Source organism: Ostrea edulis, chromosome 4, assembly GCF_947568905.1.
Source record: "Ostrea edulis chromosome 4, xbOstEdul1.1, whole genome shotgun sequence".
NCBI classification, from domain to species: Eukaryota; Metazoa; Mollusca; class Bivalvia; order Ostreida; family Ostreidae; genus Ostrea; species Ostrea edulis.
Genome location: NC_079167.1, coordinates 21,364,328 through 21,382,611, shown reverse-complemented (window position 1 = coordinate 21,382,611; position 18,284 = coordinate 21,364,328). Strand labels below are relative to the sequence as shown.

Genomic DNA, 18,284 nt, shown 5'->3' with positions numbered 1-18,284 from the left:
AATATCGAACCCGTTCGTGAAATAAAATTAATGACTCCTAAAGTTAATGTCAAGGTATCATATGCACAGGGTTATAAAATATAGTTTTTAAACTCATATATTTTATAAGTTTGTGATTTGTGTGAGTTAATTTTTTTCTTTGAAAGTTTTCAAAAAACGTGAGGCAAACGTAAAATTGGTCCTAATCGCATTACGAACCCGAAGAACAACGAAGGACGAAGCTTACAGTTACATTCATGTAATATTAATTAATGAATATTTTTTTGTGAATTATGATTGTTTATACATTGTAATCCTACAGCAATTTAGATACCTTCAACAAGATGCCAGTGTGACTCGGAAGTTTCCTGTGGTATTTTAAAAATTAACTCCAAATTCTTCAACAGCCCCCCCCCCTTCTCTAATTCATTTCAAATCATTACAAAATGAACACAGTAGGTCTACATGTGTTTTTAGTAATAACATATGTACAGAATACTTATGAATCATAGGTATGGAGTCCTACTAAATCGTGAAGAACTAAGGTTTATTTTGTATGATATAAGAGTACGTACAGTATTTATAAATACGATTTGTTACAATTAAATGTTATCCAGGTGGTGAGATTTGGAACCAGAATTAGATAGGTTATATAGGGTTTTTGTTGCAAAATAAAGGTGCTAATTGCTATATGAGTTAGACTAATTGATATAGGGTGCGATGTTTTGTCGTGTTCATTATCCAGGTGTTTACAATTGGAACCAGAATTATATAGGTTTTATTGGGTTTTGTTGAGTAATAGTCTTATTGATATAGCACGTGATGTTAACGGATTTAACAGTAATGAATTAATGTGCCACAACTGTCTTTTTACGTATTTGTAACATTGCCTATTGTGTTATGTTTTGTAAATTCATTGACATATTGCTGCTATATGTATATGTATGCATGTCTGTATGTATACAATTTTTTTTTTTTTAAGCTGTTAGTTTTACATTCGCCTCTAGAACAGGTATGACGTAGTCATAGTGTGCGCTATAAAATGATCCAATATGTCTAATCTTGCACTAGCACCATATTATTCTGTAATAAAAACCTATATTCTGGTCCCAATCATTAGGAAAATAAAATCATATAAACATCACATTATACAAAATAAACCCATAGTTCTTAATTTAGTAGATCTGATACAGTAAAACTCTGATATAGCGAATTTCTACGGACACTCTATAAAAATTCGCTATAAGCGTAATTCGCTATACGTTTATAGCGAATTCATAATTCAAATATAACGAATTCTACATGTATATCAGTTGTATCACTGCAGCAATCGATATATTTGCTTTTGTATAGTCTCCAAGAGAAAGTAAGACTGTATATTTTCGAGAAATATTTTATACAAGAAATGTACACACTGATTTATACATGATAATTTATCTTGAATTATTAAGCCACGCAAGAACATGTCGAAAGAAAAATGTCAACAAAATTATGTGTAATACATGCAAAACAGTCTATTGCAGTTGTCATTTACTTGTTGCTTTACACAAATAAAGGAGTGTACGATGAAATAAATGCAATTAAACTTCAAATTTAATTAACGAGAATAGTAAACAATATCTTCACTTATGTGTAGTTATTGTTTTGCGTTAACAACCTCTTTTGAAAAAATACAAACAGAAATTTTGTAATAAGTGTGGATCTTTATGGCAATGGAGAGGAATTTTAAAAAATCACAAGGAGTTTAAAATGAAGGGAAAAAAACAAATAAAAAACAAATTCGTTATAAAACTTGATTTATCCGTTCATTTTTAATTCAAGGGGAATAGGAATTTACTTCGTTATATCCGTAAATTCGCTATATCCGTGTTCGTTATAGATGCAGATTTTCATATAAAATATATAAAGAATTTGCCGGGGAAATCGATTTCACTTCGCTATAGCCGTAATTTCGCTATATCCGTGTTCACTATATTCGAGTTTTACTGTATTAACATCACATTATACAAAATAAACCTATAGTTCTTAATTTGGTATACCTGATATAAACATCACATACAAAATAAACCCATAGTTCTTAATTTAATTAGTAGACCTGATATAAACATCACATTATACAAAATAAACCTATAGTTCTTAATTTGGTAGACGTGATATAAACATGTATACCTACAGTTGGATCGAGGCCATAAGTGGATTGATTACTAACAATATTACGATAAGGATCTTCATGTATTACTAATGTTGTTACATTAAAATCTATTACTAATGTTATTACAATAAAGATCTATTACTATTGATATTACAATAAGGATCTATTACTAATGTTATTACAATAAAGATCTATTATTAAATTACAATAAGGATCTATTACTAATGTTATTACAATAAGGATTTATTACTAATGTTATTACAATAAAGATCTATTACTAATGTTATTACAATAAGGATCTATTACTATTGATATTACAATAAGGATCTATTACTAATGTTATTACAATAAGGATCTATTACTATTGATATTACAATAAGGATTTATTACTAATGTTATTACAGTAAGGATCTATTACTAATGTTATTACAATAAGGATTTATTACTAATGTTATTACAATAAGGATCTATTACTAATGTTATTACAATAAGGATCTATTACTAATGTTATTACAATAAAGATTTATTACTAATGTTATTACAATAAGGATCTATTACTAATGTTATTACAATAAGGATCTATTACTATTGATATTACAATAAGGATTTATTACTAATGTTATTACAATAAGGATCTATTACTAATGTTATTACAATAAAGATCTATTACTAATGTTATTACAATAAGGATCTATTACTAATGTTATTACAATAAGGATTTATTACTAATGTTATTACAATAAGGATCTATTACTAATGTTATTACAATAAGGATCTATTACTAATGTTATTACAATAAGGATTTATTACTAATGTTATTACAATAAGGATCTATTACTAATGTTATTACAATAAAGATTTATTACTAATGTTATTACAATAAGGATCTATTACTAATGTTATTACAATAAGGATCTATTACTAATGTTATTACAATAAGGATTTATTACTAATGTTATTACAATAAGGATCTATTACTAATGTTATTACAATAAGGATCTATTACTAATGTTATTACAATAAGGATCTATTACTAATGTTATTACAATAAGGATCTATTACTAATGTTATTACAATAAAGATTTATTACTAATGTTATTACAATAAGGATCTATTACTAATGTTATTACAATAAGGATCTATAACTATTGATATTACAATAAAGATCTATTACTAATGTTATTACAATAAGGATTTATTATTAGTGATATTACAATAAGGATCTATTACTAATGTTATTACAATAAGGATCTTTTAATAATGTTATTACAATAAGGATTTATTACTAATGTCATTACAATAAAGATCTATTACTATTGATATTACAATAAGGATATATTATTCGTGATATTACAATAAGGATCTATTACTAATGTTTTTACAATAAGGATCTATTAATATTGTTATTACATTAAGGATTTATTAATAATGTTATTACAGTAAGGATCTATTACTAATGTTATTACAATAAGGATTTATTAGTGATATTACAATAAGGATCTATTACTATTGATATTACAATAAGGATCTTTTATTAAATTACAATAAGGATCTATTACTAATGGTATTACAATAAAGATATATTACTAATGTTATTAAAATAAGGATTTATTACTAATGTCATTACAATAAGGATTTATTACAATTGATATTACAATTAGGATTTATTATTAGTGATATTACAATAAAGATCTATTACTAAAGTTATTACAATAAGGATCTATTATTAGTGATATTACAATAAGGATATATTATTAGTGATATTATAATAAGGAAATAAGGATTTATTATTAGTGATATTACAATAAGGATCTATTATTAGTGATATTACAATAAGGATTTATTATTAGTGATGTTACAATACTTAGGTCCAATATTGCTGCCATACTTGCTGAGAAACATTGTCAGAGGTACCTGAGAGGATTCACAGACTGTGTCAATGAATTCCCAGAAACCTGGCATCTGGATTGTGAAAATCAGAGACTGAAACTTCAAAGATGTCTGCAGTCAAAGTAAATAGCTATTGTCAGTACTCATAAAAATGTCTGCAGTCAAAGTAAATAGCTATTGTCAGTACACATAAAAATGTCTGCAGTCAAAGTAAATATCTATTGTCAATACTCGCAAAAATGTTCCATCTGCTTTTGTATGTTTCTGTTAAACACAGGTACCCCCAGTATTTTGTGGTTCTGGACACCGTTTTGCTGATGGTGTGTACACTACTACACTGTGTAATAATGTTGTTTGACTGTCCGCACGATTTAATCTCTGGTGGCCAGGTAGCATAGTTGTTAGGGTTCCCAGCTATGCTTCATTGTTGGAGCACCGAGTATATTAAGCTTCATTGGTAGAGTATCTGACTAATCTCGAGCTCGAGATTCAAGAAGCCCCAGTCTTCAGCTCTTAGGAACTGGTAGGTGAGAGGCTTGGCAGGGGATAAAAATCCTGGGTTGTTTTTTTTGGGTTTTTTTTTGGCAAATGCCTTTATGGAGGGAGGAATATGGCTGTCAGTGAGGTTCAACCACCATTGGCCTCATTGATAACTCGGTTAGTAGATTCAGAGGGTGAAAGTTTGTATTTCTTTCTGGTCCTTTGCATCTTCTTCCTGTTACAATAGAAAAGTTTATTACTGATATACCACACACACACCCCCCCCCCCCTTCCCGCTCTCTCATGCAACTAAGGTATGATGTTACACTGGAAGCAGATTCATCTGTCAATAAGTGGATTGGTTTATGTACTTAACCTTTTCATCATCGTCACAAACCACAGGTTATTGTTTCATTCTATTTCAGATCTGTGAAATAAAATGAAACAATAACCTGTGGTTTGCGACGATGCCTTTTCATTTGTCAACACGCTTCACACAGATTTATAATGAGATGAGGATGATTCCTATCAATTTTGGGGTTAAAAGATTCAAGGTCATGCAAACTGGACAATGATGTAGGAAAAAGAATTCCGGGTTGTAATTTAACTACCTTTCCACCTGGTCATAATTTTATATCCATGTGTAGAATCGCCATATGGAATGATGATCCCTGTCAATCTTCAGGGTCAAAAGTGTCAAGCTCAGATAAAATATTGATATTTAATTAACAGAGAACTAATTTGGTAATGATTTCCATTTGCAGTGAGGCTGTTGTGAAAATTAAAGAGAAATGTGCACCAGAGTTTTCAATTTATGAGGACTGCATCTCTAAAAATCCTCAGGAAATGGCGAAATGTTTGTCCGAGTTTCAGAGCTTTATAAGCTGTGCTGACAAAGTCGCAGATAAAACATGATAACAGAAGACTCATCCTCTACAGGCACCTACCAGTATTGTGTTACTATGACAACCTACTGGTATTGTGTTACTATGGCAACCTACCAATATTGTGTTACTATAGCAACCTACCAATATTGTGTTATTATGGCAATGTTTTATTCACAGAAGGATAGACACCTAAAGTTTTCTGTGACTCATTGCTCTTAGAAGAAGCAGTTATCATGTATTGTGAGCACTCTATTATACTAACAGTATGTTCATGTCAAAATAAAGATTTCTGGACTTTATTTTTATGTTTTTGACAAAGGAAAAGATAGTAAACAATTATAACCAGAAGTGAGCTTTTCTGATCAAAGTTTGTCTGTCTTTTGTAAACTATTCATAAGTGAGCTTTTCTGATCAAAGTTTGTCTATCTTTTGTAAACTATTCACAATTTTTGCTTCTTGAGAACCACATGGGAACATTTTGTGAAATTGATATGCAAGTATCCCAATATACTGAACATTCATTTTTATTCAAATCATGATCCCAAATAACATTTTTAAAAATTCTTATGTGGGAATTATTAGTGGTCAGTTAAGCATTTGTTCTAAATTAGAGTAATGCTTTTTATTCATGGTATAGATGTCTATTGTTTTTGGAATAATCACGGCAAGGGTTTGTTTTTACCCTACATACTGTGTAACATTTGTCTTTGATAACAAGATCCTCATCAAATACCATTTTTCGAATAACTTTTTATCACTTCACTGGATTGAGCATGCAAATTTCACTGATTGGCCATACATTAACAATAACAGTGAGTTTGGATGACCACGCTATGTCATTTATTGGCATTTAATGTGATTGGCCACCGAGAACAAAAGTAAGACGTGTTTCATTGAAATCTACAGAAGCCTTGCCCAAAAACTTGCACGCTCGATCAAGCAGTGACCCACTGTTTTTGAAACAATAGTAAAACCAAGCTGAAATCACCCCACTTTTAATGAAATGCATTGTAACAAGACCTTCTGTTTTCATGTCCAAAATTTTGTCAAGACTTCACTTGCTTTTTAGCTCACCTGAGCCGAAGGCTCAAGTGAGCTTTTCTGATCAAAATTTGTCCGTTGTCTGTCGTCGTAAACTTTTCACATTTTCATCTTCTTCTCAAGAACCACTGGGTGTATTTCAACCAAAGTTGGCCAAAAGCATCCTTGGGTAAAGGGCTTTCAAGTTTGTTCAAATAAAGGGCCATGCCCCTTCAAAGGGGAGATAATCACAAAAATAGGGTGGGTCATTTAAAAATCTTCTTCTCAAGAACCACTGGGCCAGAGGTGCTGAAATTTTCATGAAAGCTTCCTGAAATAGTGCAGATTCAAGTTTGTTCAAGTCATGGCCCCCGGGGGTAGGTTGGGGCCACAATAGGGATCAAAGTTTTGCATAGAAATATATAGGAAAAATCTTCTCAAGAACCAATGAGTCAGAAGAGCTGAAATTTATATGAAAGCTTTCTGACATAGTGCAGATTCAAGTTTGTTCAAATCATGGCCCCTGGGGGTAGGTTGGGGCCACAATAGGGGATCAAAGTTTTACATGAGAATAAATAGAGAAAATCTTTCAAAATCATCTCAAAAACCAATGAGCCAGAAGAACTGAGATTTACATGAAAGCTTCTTGACATGGTGCAGATTCAAGTTTGTAAAAATCATGGCCTCCAGGAGTAGGTTGGGGCCACAATATGGACTAAGGTTTTACATGCAAATATATATGGAAAGTCTTCAGATATGGGCCAAGGTAACTCAGGTGAGCGATGTGGCCCTTGGGCCTCTTGTTAATTAAAGGGGCATAGACACAATTTGGGCTGAAAATTTTCAAATTTTATATTTCCCAATTTTATTGTTTATAATGCTTAATTAAAGTATTTCTATTAAATGGTCAACCAAAATTTGAATATCAGTTGTTGAGTTACAAGCAAGATACAGCACTTGCAATTCTTTGAAATGTAAACAAGGCTCATGCCATGCTTTTGTTTACATATAGATGACTTAATAGAAAATAGCATGTTTAAAACAAAATGAGATGTGTCAAACACTAGAAACTATTTGATTGTATTCAAAATTAACTTGTAAATTGAAAAAAATCTGCTTCAAACGAACTTTTACTTGTATATTTAACCTATATGAACATAAACATGGCACGAGCCTTGTTTACATAGTTCAAGGAACCTTGACTACTGATATTCAAATTTTTGCTAACCATTAGAAATACCTTAGTTAAGCATTCTAAACATTAAAAATAGAAAAATAAAATTTTAAAATTTTCGACTCAAATCGTGTCCATGTACTTTTAAAGTCCCTCAAATGAATTTTAGAGACGGCTTGTTTCTGCTTAATTATTTCTTTCTTGCACCTTAAAATGCATGTAGCTGTTCTACATAACTGGTTGATAAAAGTATTTAATATTCAACGATATGATGGTTCAGTGTATCTAGTTGTGCATTTTGAAGGGGATCAAATGGGGGTGGAATCTTAATTCTCTTTTTCAACATATGTAACACAAGAATTATCGTTGATAGTCATAGAAAATTCAGCAATTATAAGGGGATGATGACAACAACTTGTATCAAGGTCAACTAACTCCAACAGGTCATGTAAATCAGGATTGATGGAGACATGAAATCTTCAACAATGATGATTGGATGATGCAATGGGTATCAAGGTCAAGCGACATCAATGACCTTGACCATAAAAACTTGTATAACTTCAGTGCCTTAACTGATAGAGACACAAGATCTTTGATGATGATTGGATAAACTATATCTAGGTCAAGTTACATGTACTCCAATGACCTTAAACTGTGACCTTTCCTATACTTTACTTTTTAACCAAGTGATATTAAATATATTTCAACCTTTTCCTCCAAATCCTTTCACTATCAATGTGTGAAAATGTTTCATAATTATAATAATTTTAGCTTGCAGTCAGTTTTTTATTTGTTTTTCTTCATTTTTCTTGTGTAACAGTTAACACAATTGGTACACATGATAAAAAGAAAACTTAAATATAGCCATTGCTGTTTTTAGAAGACTAGATACGGTAATTCCCATGATAAAAAGATAACTTATATATAGCCATTGCTGTGTTTGGGAGACCAAATAATTCCCGTTGTTAGAATCAACATTGAATCTCACGGACTATAAAATGCAGATTTAAGTTCAACTTCCAATGACCATGCCAGAGAGGATAAATGTGTGTATGACCTAGATTCAAATTTAATGATGAACAAAATCTATGAAGACTTTTGTTAATTCTAAAACCATTTCATGTAAATCCTTCAATCATCTGTAAAATTCTATGACTAATTAACTATCTTGCAGAATCCACAGCAACAGGAATTTGAAAATGGTACAAACCGTAAAATGCCCGTCACAAGCCTGTGTAGGGTGTTCTAGAACTTTTCTGTAGGTAGTATCAGCCATCAAGCTGTTGTTTGCATCGTATGAATTAAAGGTCCTAGCTTAAAATCCGAGAGGAGATACATAAACAACGAGCTCTGCATGTAAAATATTTTCCTAAAATTGACTAAGTTCAACAACCAGTAATATTTTCAAACATTGAAGAAAATGGTCAAGAATCAAAATCAATGCAATATGCTCATCTTCTAGTTGTTTACAAAGGCCCTAGCTTTAAACTGGGAGAGGAGTTAAATGGACAAACCATGTACTCAATTTGTAATATCTCCTCAAAACTGACTAAGTTCAACAAACTGTAATTTTTGTGAAAACTGAAGAAAATCAAAATCCTTGCCACATGCACATTATCAATACCCATATAAAACTCAGTATAATAATAAGGTCCTCATTTGAAAACTGGATGGATTTAGCTAGATAAATTATGTACTCTCCATATAACATTAAATTTCAAATAAAGGGACAAAACTCCTGCAAGGAATGATAAGAAATTAAGGATGTACAGACATTACTGTAACTTTTATACATCCCAATAACTACCCTGTACACTATTCCTTTTTGTAAATGAAATGCAAATGTTGGATTTCTTCTTTTTTATTAATTTTGAACATGATTCTATATTCATTTACACATGTGGATGAACTCATCATGATTTTAATATTACTTTTCATTCAATCAAGAAATCAAAATGCACATAAAACCACAACTCTTAAAACACAAATAAAAAAATCATAGCTGCTAAAACAATATGTAACACAATGACTTCAATATGGTCTGCCTGGGGTGTAATATTTGTAAGTCACATTAACATATCCGGGTTGAACCCCCTGCTCTGGGGGGTGCTGCATCATGCCCAGTGAGGGCTGAGGTTGGGGGACGATGGCGGTACTGGGATGTGGCATCATATTTGGCCCAGAGTTTCTGTGGGGCACAGACATTATAGGGTAGGGCAGACTGACTGGAGGGTTGCCCAAACGACTATCCTGGAACATCACCGTCTGTTGTACCGACATATCCTGGGCATTGCCTGTGTTTAAACGGTCATCACTGACAAATGAGGTAGACATCCTGGTCTGTGGCAAGGAGGTGCTCTGACCGCTGTAATTTGCTGGGTTCCCCCATACTGGGGGACCTTTGCTGTCATTTTTCATGGGAAGTGCAGCTGAATTCTGTTGATAATCACCCCCTAAAAATAAAACAACCTTCTGTACTAATTTATGTACTTAGGAATCTTACATTCAATGTAAAGTTTTAACTAGATCTAGAAAGATTTTGAAAAATCAATATATATTGCCTTTCTTATGTTGTTTATAAATAACATACCTGTCCTGGAGTTGGGGTGTACAGTAGAGCTACGTCCCCTTTGAGACCAGGTTGATTGTGTATTGCTGCCCGGATAGTTGCCACCGGTCTGCCCTTTGTCACCAGAGGAGCCACCGTGATTACTGTTGTTTCGGTCTGCAATCACTGCCTTCCCATACCCAGCATTCCTCCAGAGGTCATCAGTGGACCGACCCTTTGGCGTGCTTTTCTTTCTGTCTCCTTTACTTTTATCCAAGTCTTCATGTGCCTTATACATGTCTTTTTTGTTGGAGGATTTGTAGTCGACGAAGTCCCTTTTGTTGTGAGGTCTACCTCTGTCCTGACTGCGACCTGAATCTTGTCCTTTTCCAAAGTTATGGCTGTTATTAGAATTTCCGTAGCCGTGGCTGGTGTTCGACTCGTGACCTTTCCCGTAGCCAGTAGATCTGCTCTCACTTCTATTGTCATTACGTGGTCGATCATAACTGGCGTGGTTTTTTGCTGATGGTGTGATTCGCATGTCTCTATTATTAGTAGCACTGTAATGTCTATCATAGTCTCTGTTATAGTCACCTTTACCGCGTTCGTACCCGCCCGGACTCAGGGTATTCCTGTTCCGGTCGTACTGATCATTTTCAAACTTTCGGTACACTGTCACAGTTCTTTCTCCCGCGAATTTATTGTACCTCTCGCGTTCATCGTAGTCGCCCTGGTCTTTAGTGTATGGCATGTCCCTACGCCCCAGATATACCTCCCTATGATCTTCAGAGCGCTCAAAGTTTCGTCTCGTATGGTCAGGAGCTTGGTAATTATCATATACTTTATCCGCACTGCAACAAAACAAGAGCCAGCAATTAACAAAATTTCATACAGCGGATAAAAATCTACATCAATGTGACATGAATTAGGTGAGGGAACAGTTATGTTGAACAACATACTGAGAGCTGTATCTGTTATCGGACATGCCCTGTCGCTTAACTGGTGCAGGATAGTCATCATGGTGACTTCTTGATTCATATGATCTCTTCAGGGCCTCCCTCTTAATCCTCTCATGCTCTTCCTTTTCAAGTCTAACATGATACCAAGAAAAATGCATACCACTATTACAAATTATAATGATGATTCAATTCATAAACAATAGTAGGAAATCAAATTCTGCAAAATGCTCAAAAAATGTTCCCAAGAGGATAGTTCAATTTAATTCATCTGTTAACTGACCTGAGTTCTTCCTTGACCTTGTTTTCTTTGAGGCGTATTTCCTCGTTCTCTCTTTCCAGCTGTTTGACACGCTCCGCTAACTCCCGCTTCTCTTTTTCCTGGGCTTCCTTTTCTTTCTCCAGTCTCAGTCGCTCCTGACGTTCATTTTCCAACTTTTCCCTGTCCCTCCGTTCTCGCTCCTTCATTTCCTGTTCTAGCCGTTCTCGCTCTCGCCTTTCTTGTTCCAGACGCTCCCTCTCACGGCGTTCCTGCTCCTGACGCTCCCGCTGCTCTCTCTCCTTTCTCTCTCTCTCCAACTGTTCTTGTCTTTCTTTTTCTCGTTTCTCTCTTTCTCTCCTTTCCCTTTCATGACGTTCTTTTTCTTTCCTGTTTAAAGTAAAGTGAGAGGTATTTGTGAAACATTGCACAGGTTGGATTAGCAACTCCTGTAACTGGTAGCTCAGTGGTAGAGCATTTGCTTTGTAACCGAAAGATTGCAAGTTCGAGCCCTGCTTGTGCCATGACCACATCAAACCCAAAATGTAACTAGTTCTAATTGTAACGGGGACCGTTACATATGTTCCCCAAACCTCCCCCAATTAAAAAGTGATGTCCTTGTGAATCTATAGCAAAAAATCATTTTATTTTAGCCTTTAATTACATGTAGTTCGTTCAATATGGTCATTTCAGTACCAAGAAATGAAAGAAAGCGTTGCACGTGCATACACGCGCACGCGTGTATGATTCCGAATTTTTGTTGATGTCGTTCAACAGGCATTTGTATCATATACCCACAGTATGAATTTCATAACGTTTCCACCAAATATAAGGAAGTTATAGCGATTTTAAAATCGTCCAATCAGAAATCAGCACACGTGCATGCACGTGCTGAGCAGTAATTCTAACCACAGCAATTTGTAAGGAGTACCAAGATACATCTAAACCCCTAATATGAATAGAATTTAATGAAAAACAAAAACGTTGTCGTCCTTTAAAAATTGAACATTTAAATAACGTTGCACGCGCATGTGCGTTGCCATTTTTTGTTACACCAACATATAGATACACATATTGTCTACATATTCTGTGAATATCATCTCATTCGCTTCATAAATAAGATAGTTACAAACGTTTTAGCATTATCCAATCAAAATGAAGCGCACGTGCATGCGCGTGCAAATTGGTAATTTTGACCATGTAAATCAGTTAAGGGTCTCAATATCTACCTATGATATGAATTTCAAGCCATTTCAATGAACAACAAAAAAGTTAGACTGATTCCAAAGTTAGCGTACAAATTTTATAATGCGCGTGCACGCGCATACGTGCGCGTGCTGGCAAAATAACTATTATTTTTCATATGTACAAATGATATACTATCATCCTATTTAGGTTTTATATCGCTTCCTTCAATATTCTGATTTTCCATTTTTTGTACCAAAATTGCAATGCACATGCGCGCGCGTGCATGCACGTGCAAACAAAATGACTATCACTATGCACATCTACAAACGCTATACTATCATCCTGGAAAGTTTCATATCGATCCCTTTTGTAGTTTCTGAGAACACTACCGGACAAAAAAGTACCGGAGAAAAAGAATAATAATAATAACTAGAAACTCATTACTAGTAATGAGTAGGTCTTCCGTTAGACCACTTCTGGTAAAGAGCTTTCTGTTCCTACGAAAACCATTTAAATATATCAGAAAATAAGCCTTAACAATGAATGAGAAATGTATTATCGAACCTTTTGCTCATTTCTCGTAACTTCCGGTGATTACCGGAAGTACTTTTATTATGCGTTTTCCTATAAATGACAGCGACTCTTTACTGTCTATATTCCCTGAAAATTTCACGTCTCTATCTGAAAGAGTTCTCAACAAAAAGAAGTAGACTAAAGAAAGAAAAAGTAGTAGGTTACTACCGACCGGAAGTCAATCTTGAAAAACAAAATTATCAAAACTTTAGAAGTTGATACTTTTACTATGACATGTGAAAATCATATGAAAGACTTCAAATATAAGCGAGATTTATGGGGACAAAGAGATAAAAAGTAAAAAGGTATTTTATCAAGAAACCGGAAGTAGTTGTTTTGACTACCAACGGAGTCAATATTCTTTTGACACTTTCAAAGAGACTTAATAAACTAGTATAGGTTTCAATTTAAAAGAAAAAGTTTGAAATTTGCGATTCTTTCCATCACTTCCGGTGACGACAGGAAGTGACGGTCGACATGTTCAACCCTCTACTGCACGACTGCAAACGGAGATTTATAATTCCTGAATAATTGATGAACCTATATTTTACCTTTTCCAAGAAAAATGCTGGACAAAATTCCTTTTGAAAACAGAAAATAGCCCATATTTTCCGACCGGAAGTGAATTTTGTAAAAGCAAAAATAGTTATAGGAAGGTCCTTTCATAAGACATTATTCCTGAAAATTTCAAGAAAATCTATCCACCATCTCTGAGAAATCACTCGAAGAAATCGGAAAATCGACATTTTTCAAATACTTCCGGTATAGACCGGAAGTGACGGACGAAAAAATTGAATGTATGTGTACAATGGACTAATGTTAGTTGATCAACTCTACAAATTTCAAGCGTCTATCTATATTCATTATTGAGAAACTGAAAAAACAAGGTTTGAATATGTCCACCCCATATCTCACGACCGGAAGTGAATTTTACAAAAATATTTAAATTTACACTAGACATTTATAATGTCTATAACATATGTAAAATTCAAATCATTAACTTGTTTTATGACCGAGATTTATGGCACTGAAAAATGAGAGAATGAATAGTTTTTCTTTCATATAACCGGAAGTTGGAGATTCAATTTCCGGTGGGGTCAATAGTTTTTGAGAATTAGAACGAGACCTAATAAACCGATATAGGTTTCAATTTGAAAGAAAAAAGTTTGAAATTTATGATTTATTAATCACTTCCGGTGACGACCGGAAGTGACGGCCGACATTCTTACCCCCCTACTGCACGCCTACAAAGTGAGATCTATTAACTCTGAAATTTTGGTGACTCTATCTTTTACCGTTTCTGAGAAAAACGATTGACAACGAAAACAGCTCATAAGCCGTATTTGCCGACCGGAAGTGAATTTTACAAAAATATTTGACGTTACTCTAGACATTTATAGTGACTATAATATATGTAAAACTCAACTCATTAACTAGTTTCATGACCGAGATTTATGGCACTGAAAAATGAGAGAATGAATAGTCTTTCTTTGATATAACCGGAAGTTGGAGATTCAACTTCCGGTGGGGTCAACATTTTTTGAGAATGAGAACGACATATAGTAAACCAAAGTAGGTTTCAATTTGAAAGAAAAAAGTTTGAAATTGATGATTTATTTGATCACTTCCGGTGACGACCGGAAGTGACGGCGACAAAAAATATTACGTGCATGCACCATAGAGAAAATAGATCTATCATCCCTGAAAGTTTCATTCGATTATCTTTAGTGGTTTTCAAGTTTACCCCCGGACAAAGTTTCTTTCAAAAACCGGAAAATCGGACGTATCTGACGAACGGAAGTGAATTTTGAAAAAATGAAAAAAATGCCTCGAGGTACCATCGTTCCCTATAACCTGTGAAAGTTTCAGGAAAATCCATCCAACGGTCTCGGAGACGAAAGGGAAAAAAAAAAAAAAAAAAAAATAATAATAATAAACAGTAGAATCACTAGAAGGTCTTCCGTTGGAAACGGAAGACCTTAATAACTAGACACGATCTCGTTGCGAGCAACGAGTAGGTCTTCCGTCCGATTTGTTGATGCACTCGGAGTTAAAAAAAAAAAAAAAGACAAATGAGTCCCAATTTAGTTTCCGACTTTAAGACACTTTAGATATAATCAATTTTTCATATCATAAGCTTCTGAAGCAAAGTTGCGGTGAAATTCGTTTGAAATTCGACTCTCCAGGCGAGCCATAAGGCCCGCGGGCCTATTTCTTGATGTCATTTGTTAGCCCTCTATAGACTCAACAACTTTAGTTCTATATGTCTTTACAAAATATTTACCTGTAAAAAGTTATTGAGATCGACCGATATCGACAAAAAATCGACTCTACAGGCGAGCCATTAGGACCATAGGCCTATTTCTTGATATCAATCGATAGATCTCGATAAACTGAAGAACTTTTGTTCAATATGTCCTTACAAAATATTTACCAGTTACAAGTTTTTGAAATCGACTGATATCGACAAAAATCGACTCTACAGGCGAGCCATGAGGCCCACAGACCCATTTTTTGATATTGATCGATAGGTTATGACACATTGAACAACTTTTGTTCAATAATGCTTTTCAAAAAATATGTCGTTTTAAAGATATGAGGCGTCAAATATTTACGATTTTGGCCCTTAAAATCTCTAATTACGTAACATATGACCTACTTTTTGATTTGATAAGATCAAGCTCGTTGAGATGAACATTTCCGCTTCTACAACTTATTATAAAATATTAATAGTTTCTGAGATATTCTCAAAAACATTTGGAGCCTTCTGAACCCCTAATTTAAAGGGCCAGCCCGTTTTGCTTGATATCGTAAGAAAGGCCTTGTCATTTTGAACATTTTTTGCTCAACAAGTATTTAGAAATTCTTTACCGTTCTCGAGTTATCTCTACAAGAAATATTTAGGGGCCAAACTGTAGCTCCCTAACGGGGCCACATAGGGAAAAAACGAAATGTACATATTGTTTAGATTATCATTCTGAACAACTTTTGTTCAATAATGCTTTTCAAAATATTTGTCGTTTTCAAGATATGAGGCGTCAATTATTTATGATTTTGGCCCTTAAAATCCCTTATTACGTAACATATGACCTACTTTTTGATTTGATAAGAACAAGCTCGTTGAGATGAACATTCCCGCTTCAATGACTTATTACAAAATATTAATAGTTTCTGAGATATTCTCATAAACCTTTGGACCCTTCTGGGCCCCTAATTTAAAGGGTCAGCCCCTTTTGCTTGATATCGTAAGAAAGGTCATGACATTTCAAACATTTTTTGTTCAACAAGTATTTAGAAATTCTTTACCGTTCTCGAGTTATCTCTACAAGAAATATTTAGGGGCCAAACTGTAGCTCCCTAACGGGGCCACATAGGGAAAAAACGAAATGTACATATTGTTTAGATTATCATTCTGAACAACTTTTGTTCAATAATGCTTTTCAAAATATTTGTCGTTTTCAAGATATGAGGCGTCAATTATTTATGATTTTGGCCCTTAAAATCCCTTATTACGTAACATATGACCTACTTTTTGATTTGATAAGAACAAGCTCGTTTAGATGAACATTCCCGCTTCAATGACTTATTACAAAATATTAATAGTTTCTGAGATATTCTCATAAACCTTTGGACCCTTCTGGGCCCCTAATTTAAAGGGTCAGCCCCTTTTGCTTGATATCGTAAGAAAGGTCATGACATTTCAAACATTTTTTGTTCAACAAGTATTTAGAAATTCTTTACCGTTCTCGAGTTATTTCTAGAAGTAATTTTTAGGGGCCAAACTGTAGCTCCCTAACGGGGCCACATAGGGTAAAAACGAAATATGCATATTGTTCAGATCATCACTCTGAACAACTTTTGTTCTTTATTGCTTTTCAAAATATTTGTCGTTTTCGAGATACAAGGGGTAAAAAATTTATGGTTTTGGCCCTTAAAATCCCTTATTACGTAACATATGACCTAAATTTTTATCTGAATAGATTTGGATTGTTGAGATGAACATTTTTTGTTCTTTGACTTATACCAAAATATTAACGATTTTTGAGATATTTGATCTAGACTTTGAGCCCTTCTAGATCCCTAATTGAAGGGGCTAGCCCCTAAATCTTGATATTTTCGAAAAGATCTCGTAAATGTGCACAACTTTTGTTCTACATGTCTTAACAAAATATTTGCAAGAAAAAAGATATTGGAGATCAAAGGTCAAAAATCGCCGAAATCGGCGAAAAATTTTGGCATCCATTTTTTCAGGTCCAGGCGAGCGTTTAGGCAAATCGCCTCCGGTAAAATCGAATCGCCCACAAATCTTCTAAAATGTTTACTCTATCTTGTGTAGAAATTTCAAGACTCTAACTTCAAAACTAACGGAGGAGATGTGTGGACAACAAGGCCCTTCAAAAAGTCACTAAAAGAGAGATAACTCCTGACCGGAAGTGACGTCAAGCACGAAATTTTGCAAGCAAAGTCTCGTCACCAAAAGACATCTTTCCTGAAAATTTCGTGAAAATCGATCGAGAAATGGCTGAGAAAAACGCGTGTACTACCAAGGAAAATAATAATAATAATAATAATAATAAAAATAATAATAATAATGAAGAAGAAGAACGCGAACAATAATAGTAAGGTCTTCCGCAGGAGACGGAAGACCTTAATAATAACTAGTTCTAATTGTAACGGGGACCGTTACATATGTTCCCCAAACCTCCCCCAATTAAAAGGTGATGTCCTTGTTAATCTATGGCAAAAAATCATTTTATTTTAGCCTTTAATTACATGTAGTACGTTCAATATGGTCATTTCAGTACCAAAAAATGAAAGAAAGCGTTGCACGCGCATGCGTGTATGATTCCGAATTTTTGCTGATGTCGTTCAACAGGCATTTGTATCATATACCCACAGTGTGAATTTCATAACGTTTCCACCAAATATAAGGAAGTTATAGCGATTTTAAAATCGTTCAATCAGAATTCAGCACACATGCATGCACGTGCTGAGCAGTAATTCTAACCACAGCAATTTGTAAGGAGTACCAAGATACATCTAAACCTCTAATATGAATAGAATTTGATGAAAAACAAAAACGTTATCGTCCTTTAAAAATTGAACATTTAAAAAACGTTGCACGCGCATGCGCGTGTGCGTTGGCATTTTTTGTTACACCAACATATAGATACACAT

The 18,284-nt window shown here is 34.0% G+C and overlaps 2 protein-coding genes across 2 annotated transcripts in view; one reads left to right on the top strand and one right to left on the bottom strand.

Moving 5' to 3' along the window:
* Positions 1–133: 133 nt before the first annotated feature.
* Positions 134–5,687, top strand: LOC125669980 (coiled-coil-helix-coiled-coil-helix domain-containing protein 5-like). Its single transcript, XM_048904866.2, has 3 exons — positions 134–238; positions 4,000–4,143; positions 5,266–5,687. Coding segments are annotated over exons 1-3 (297 nt in total). The 5' UTR covers positions 134–236; the 3' UTR covers positions 5,417–5,687.
* Positions 5,688–9,427: 3,740 nt separating this feature from the next.
* The window catches only part of LOC125672459 (SAFB-like transcription modulator), a 33,016-nt gene continuing 24,159 nt past the window's right edge, over positions 9,428–18,284 (bottom strand). Inside the window, exons 15-18 of the mRNA XM_048908716.2 lie at positions 11,370–11,735; positions 11,090–11,221; positions 10,173–10,981; positions 9,428–10,035 (exon numbers count right to left, since the gene is read on the bottom strand). Coding sequence (XP_048764673.2) covers positions 9,614–10,035; positions 10,173–10,981; positions 11,090–11,221; positions 11,370–11,735 — 1,729 coding nt within the window. The 3' untranslated portion in view covers positions 9,428–9,613. The remainder of the gene's footprint in view (positions 10,036–10,172; positions 10,982–11,089; positions 11,222–11,369; positions 11,736–18,284) is intronic.

Excerpts from the sequence above, each read along its gene's own strand:
- LOC125669980 (XM_048904866.2), top strand. Across the intron at positions 4,144-5,265 it reads CAAAGATGTCTGCAGTCAAA|TGAGGCTGTTGTGAAAATTA; the intron begins GTAAATAGCTAT and ends TTCCATTTGCAG.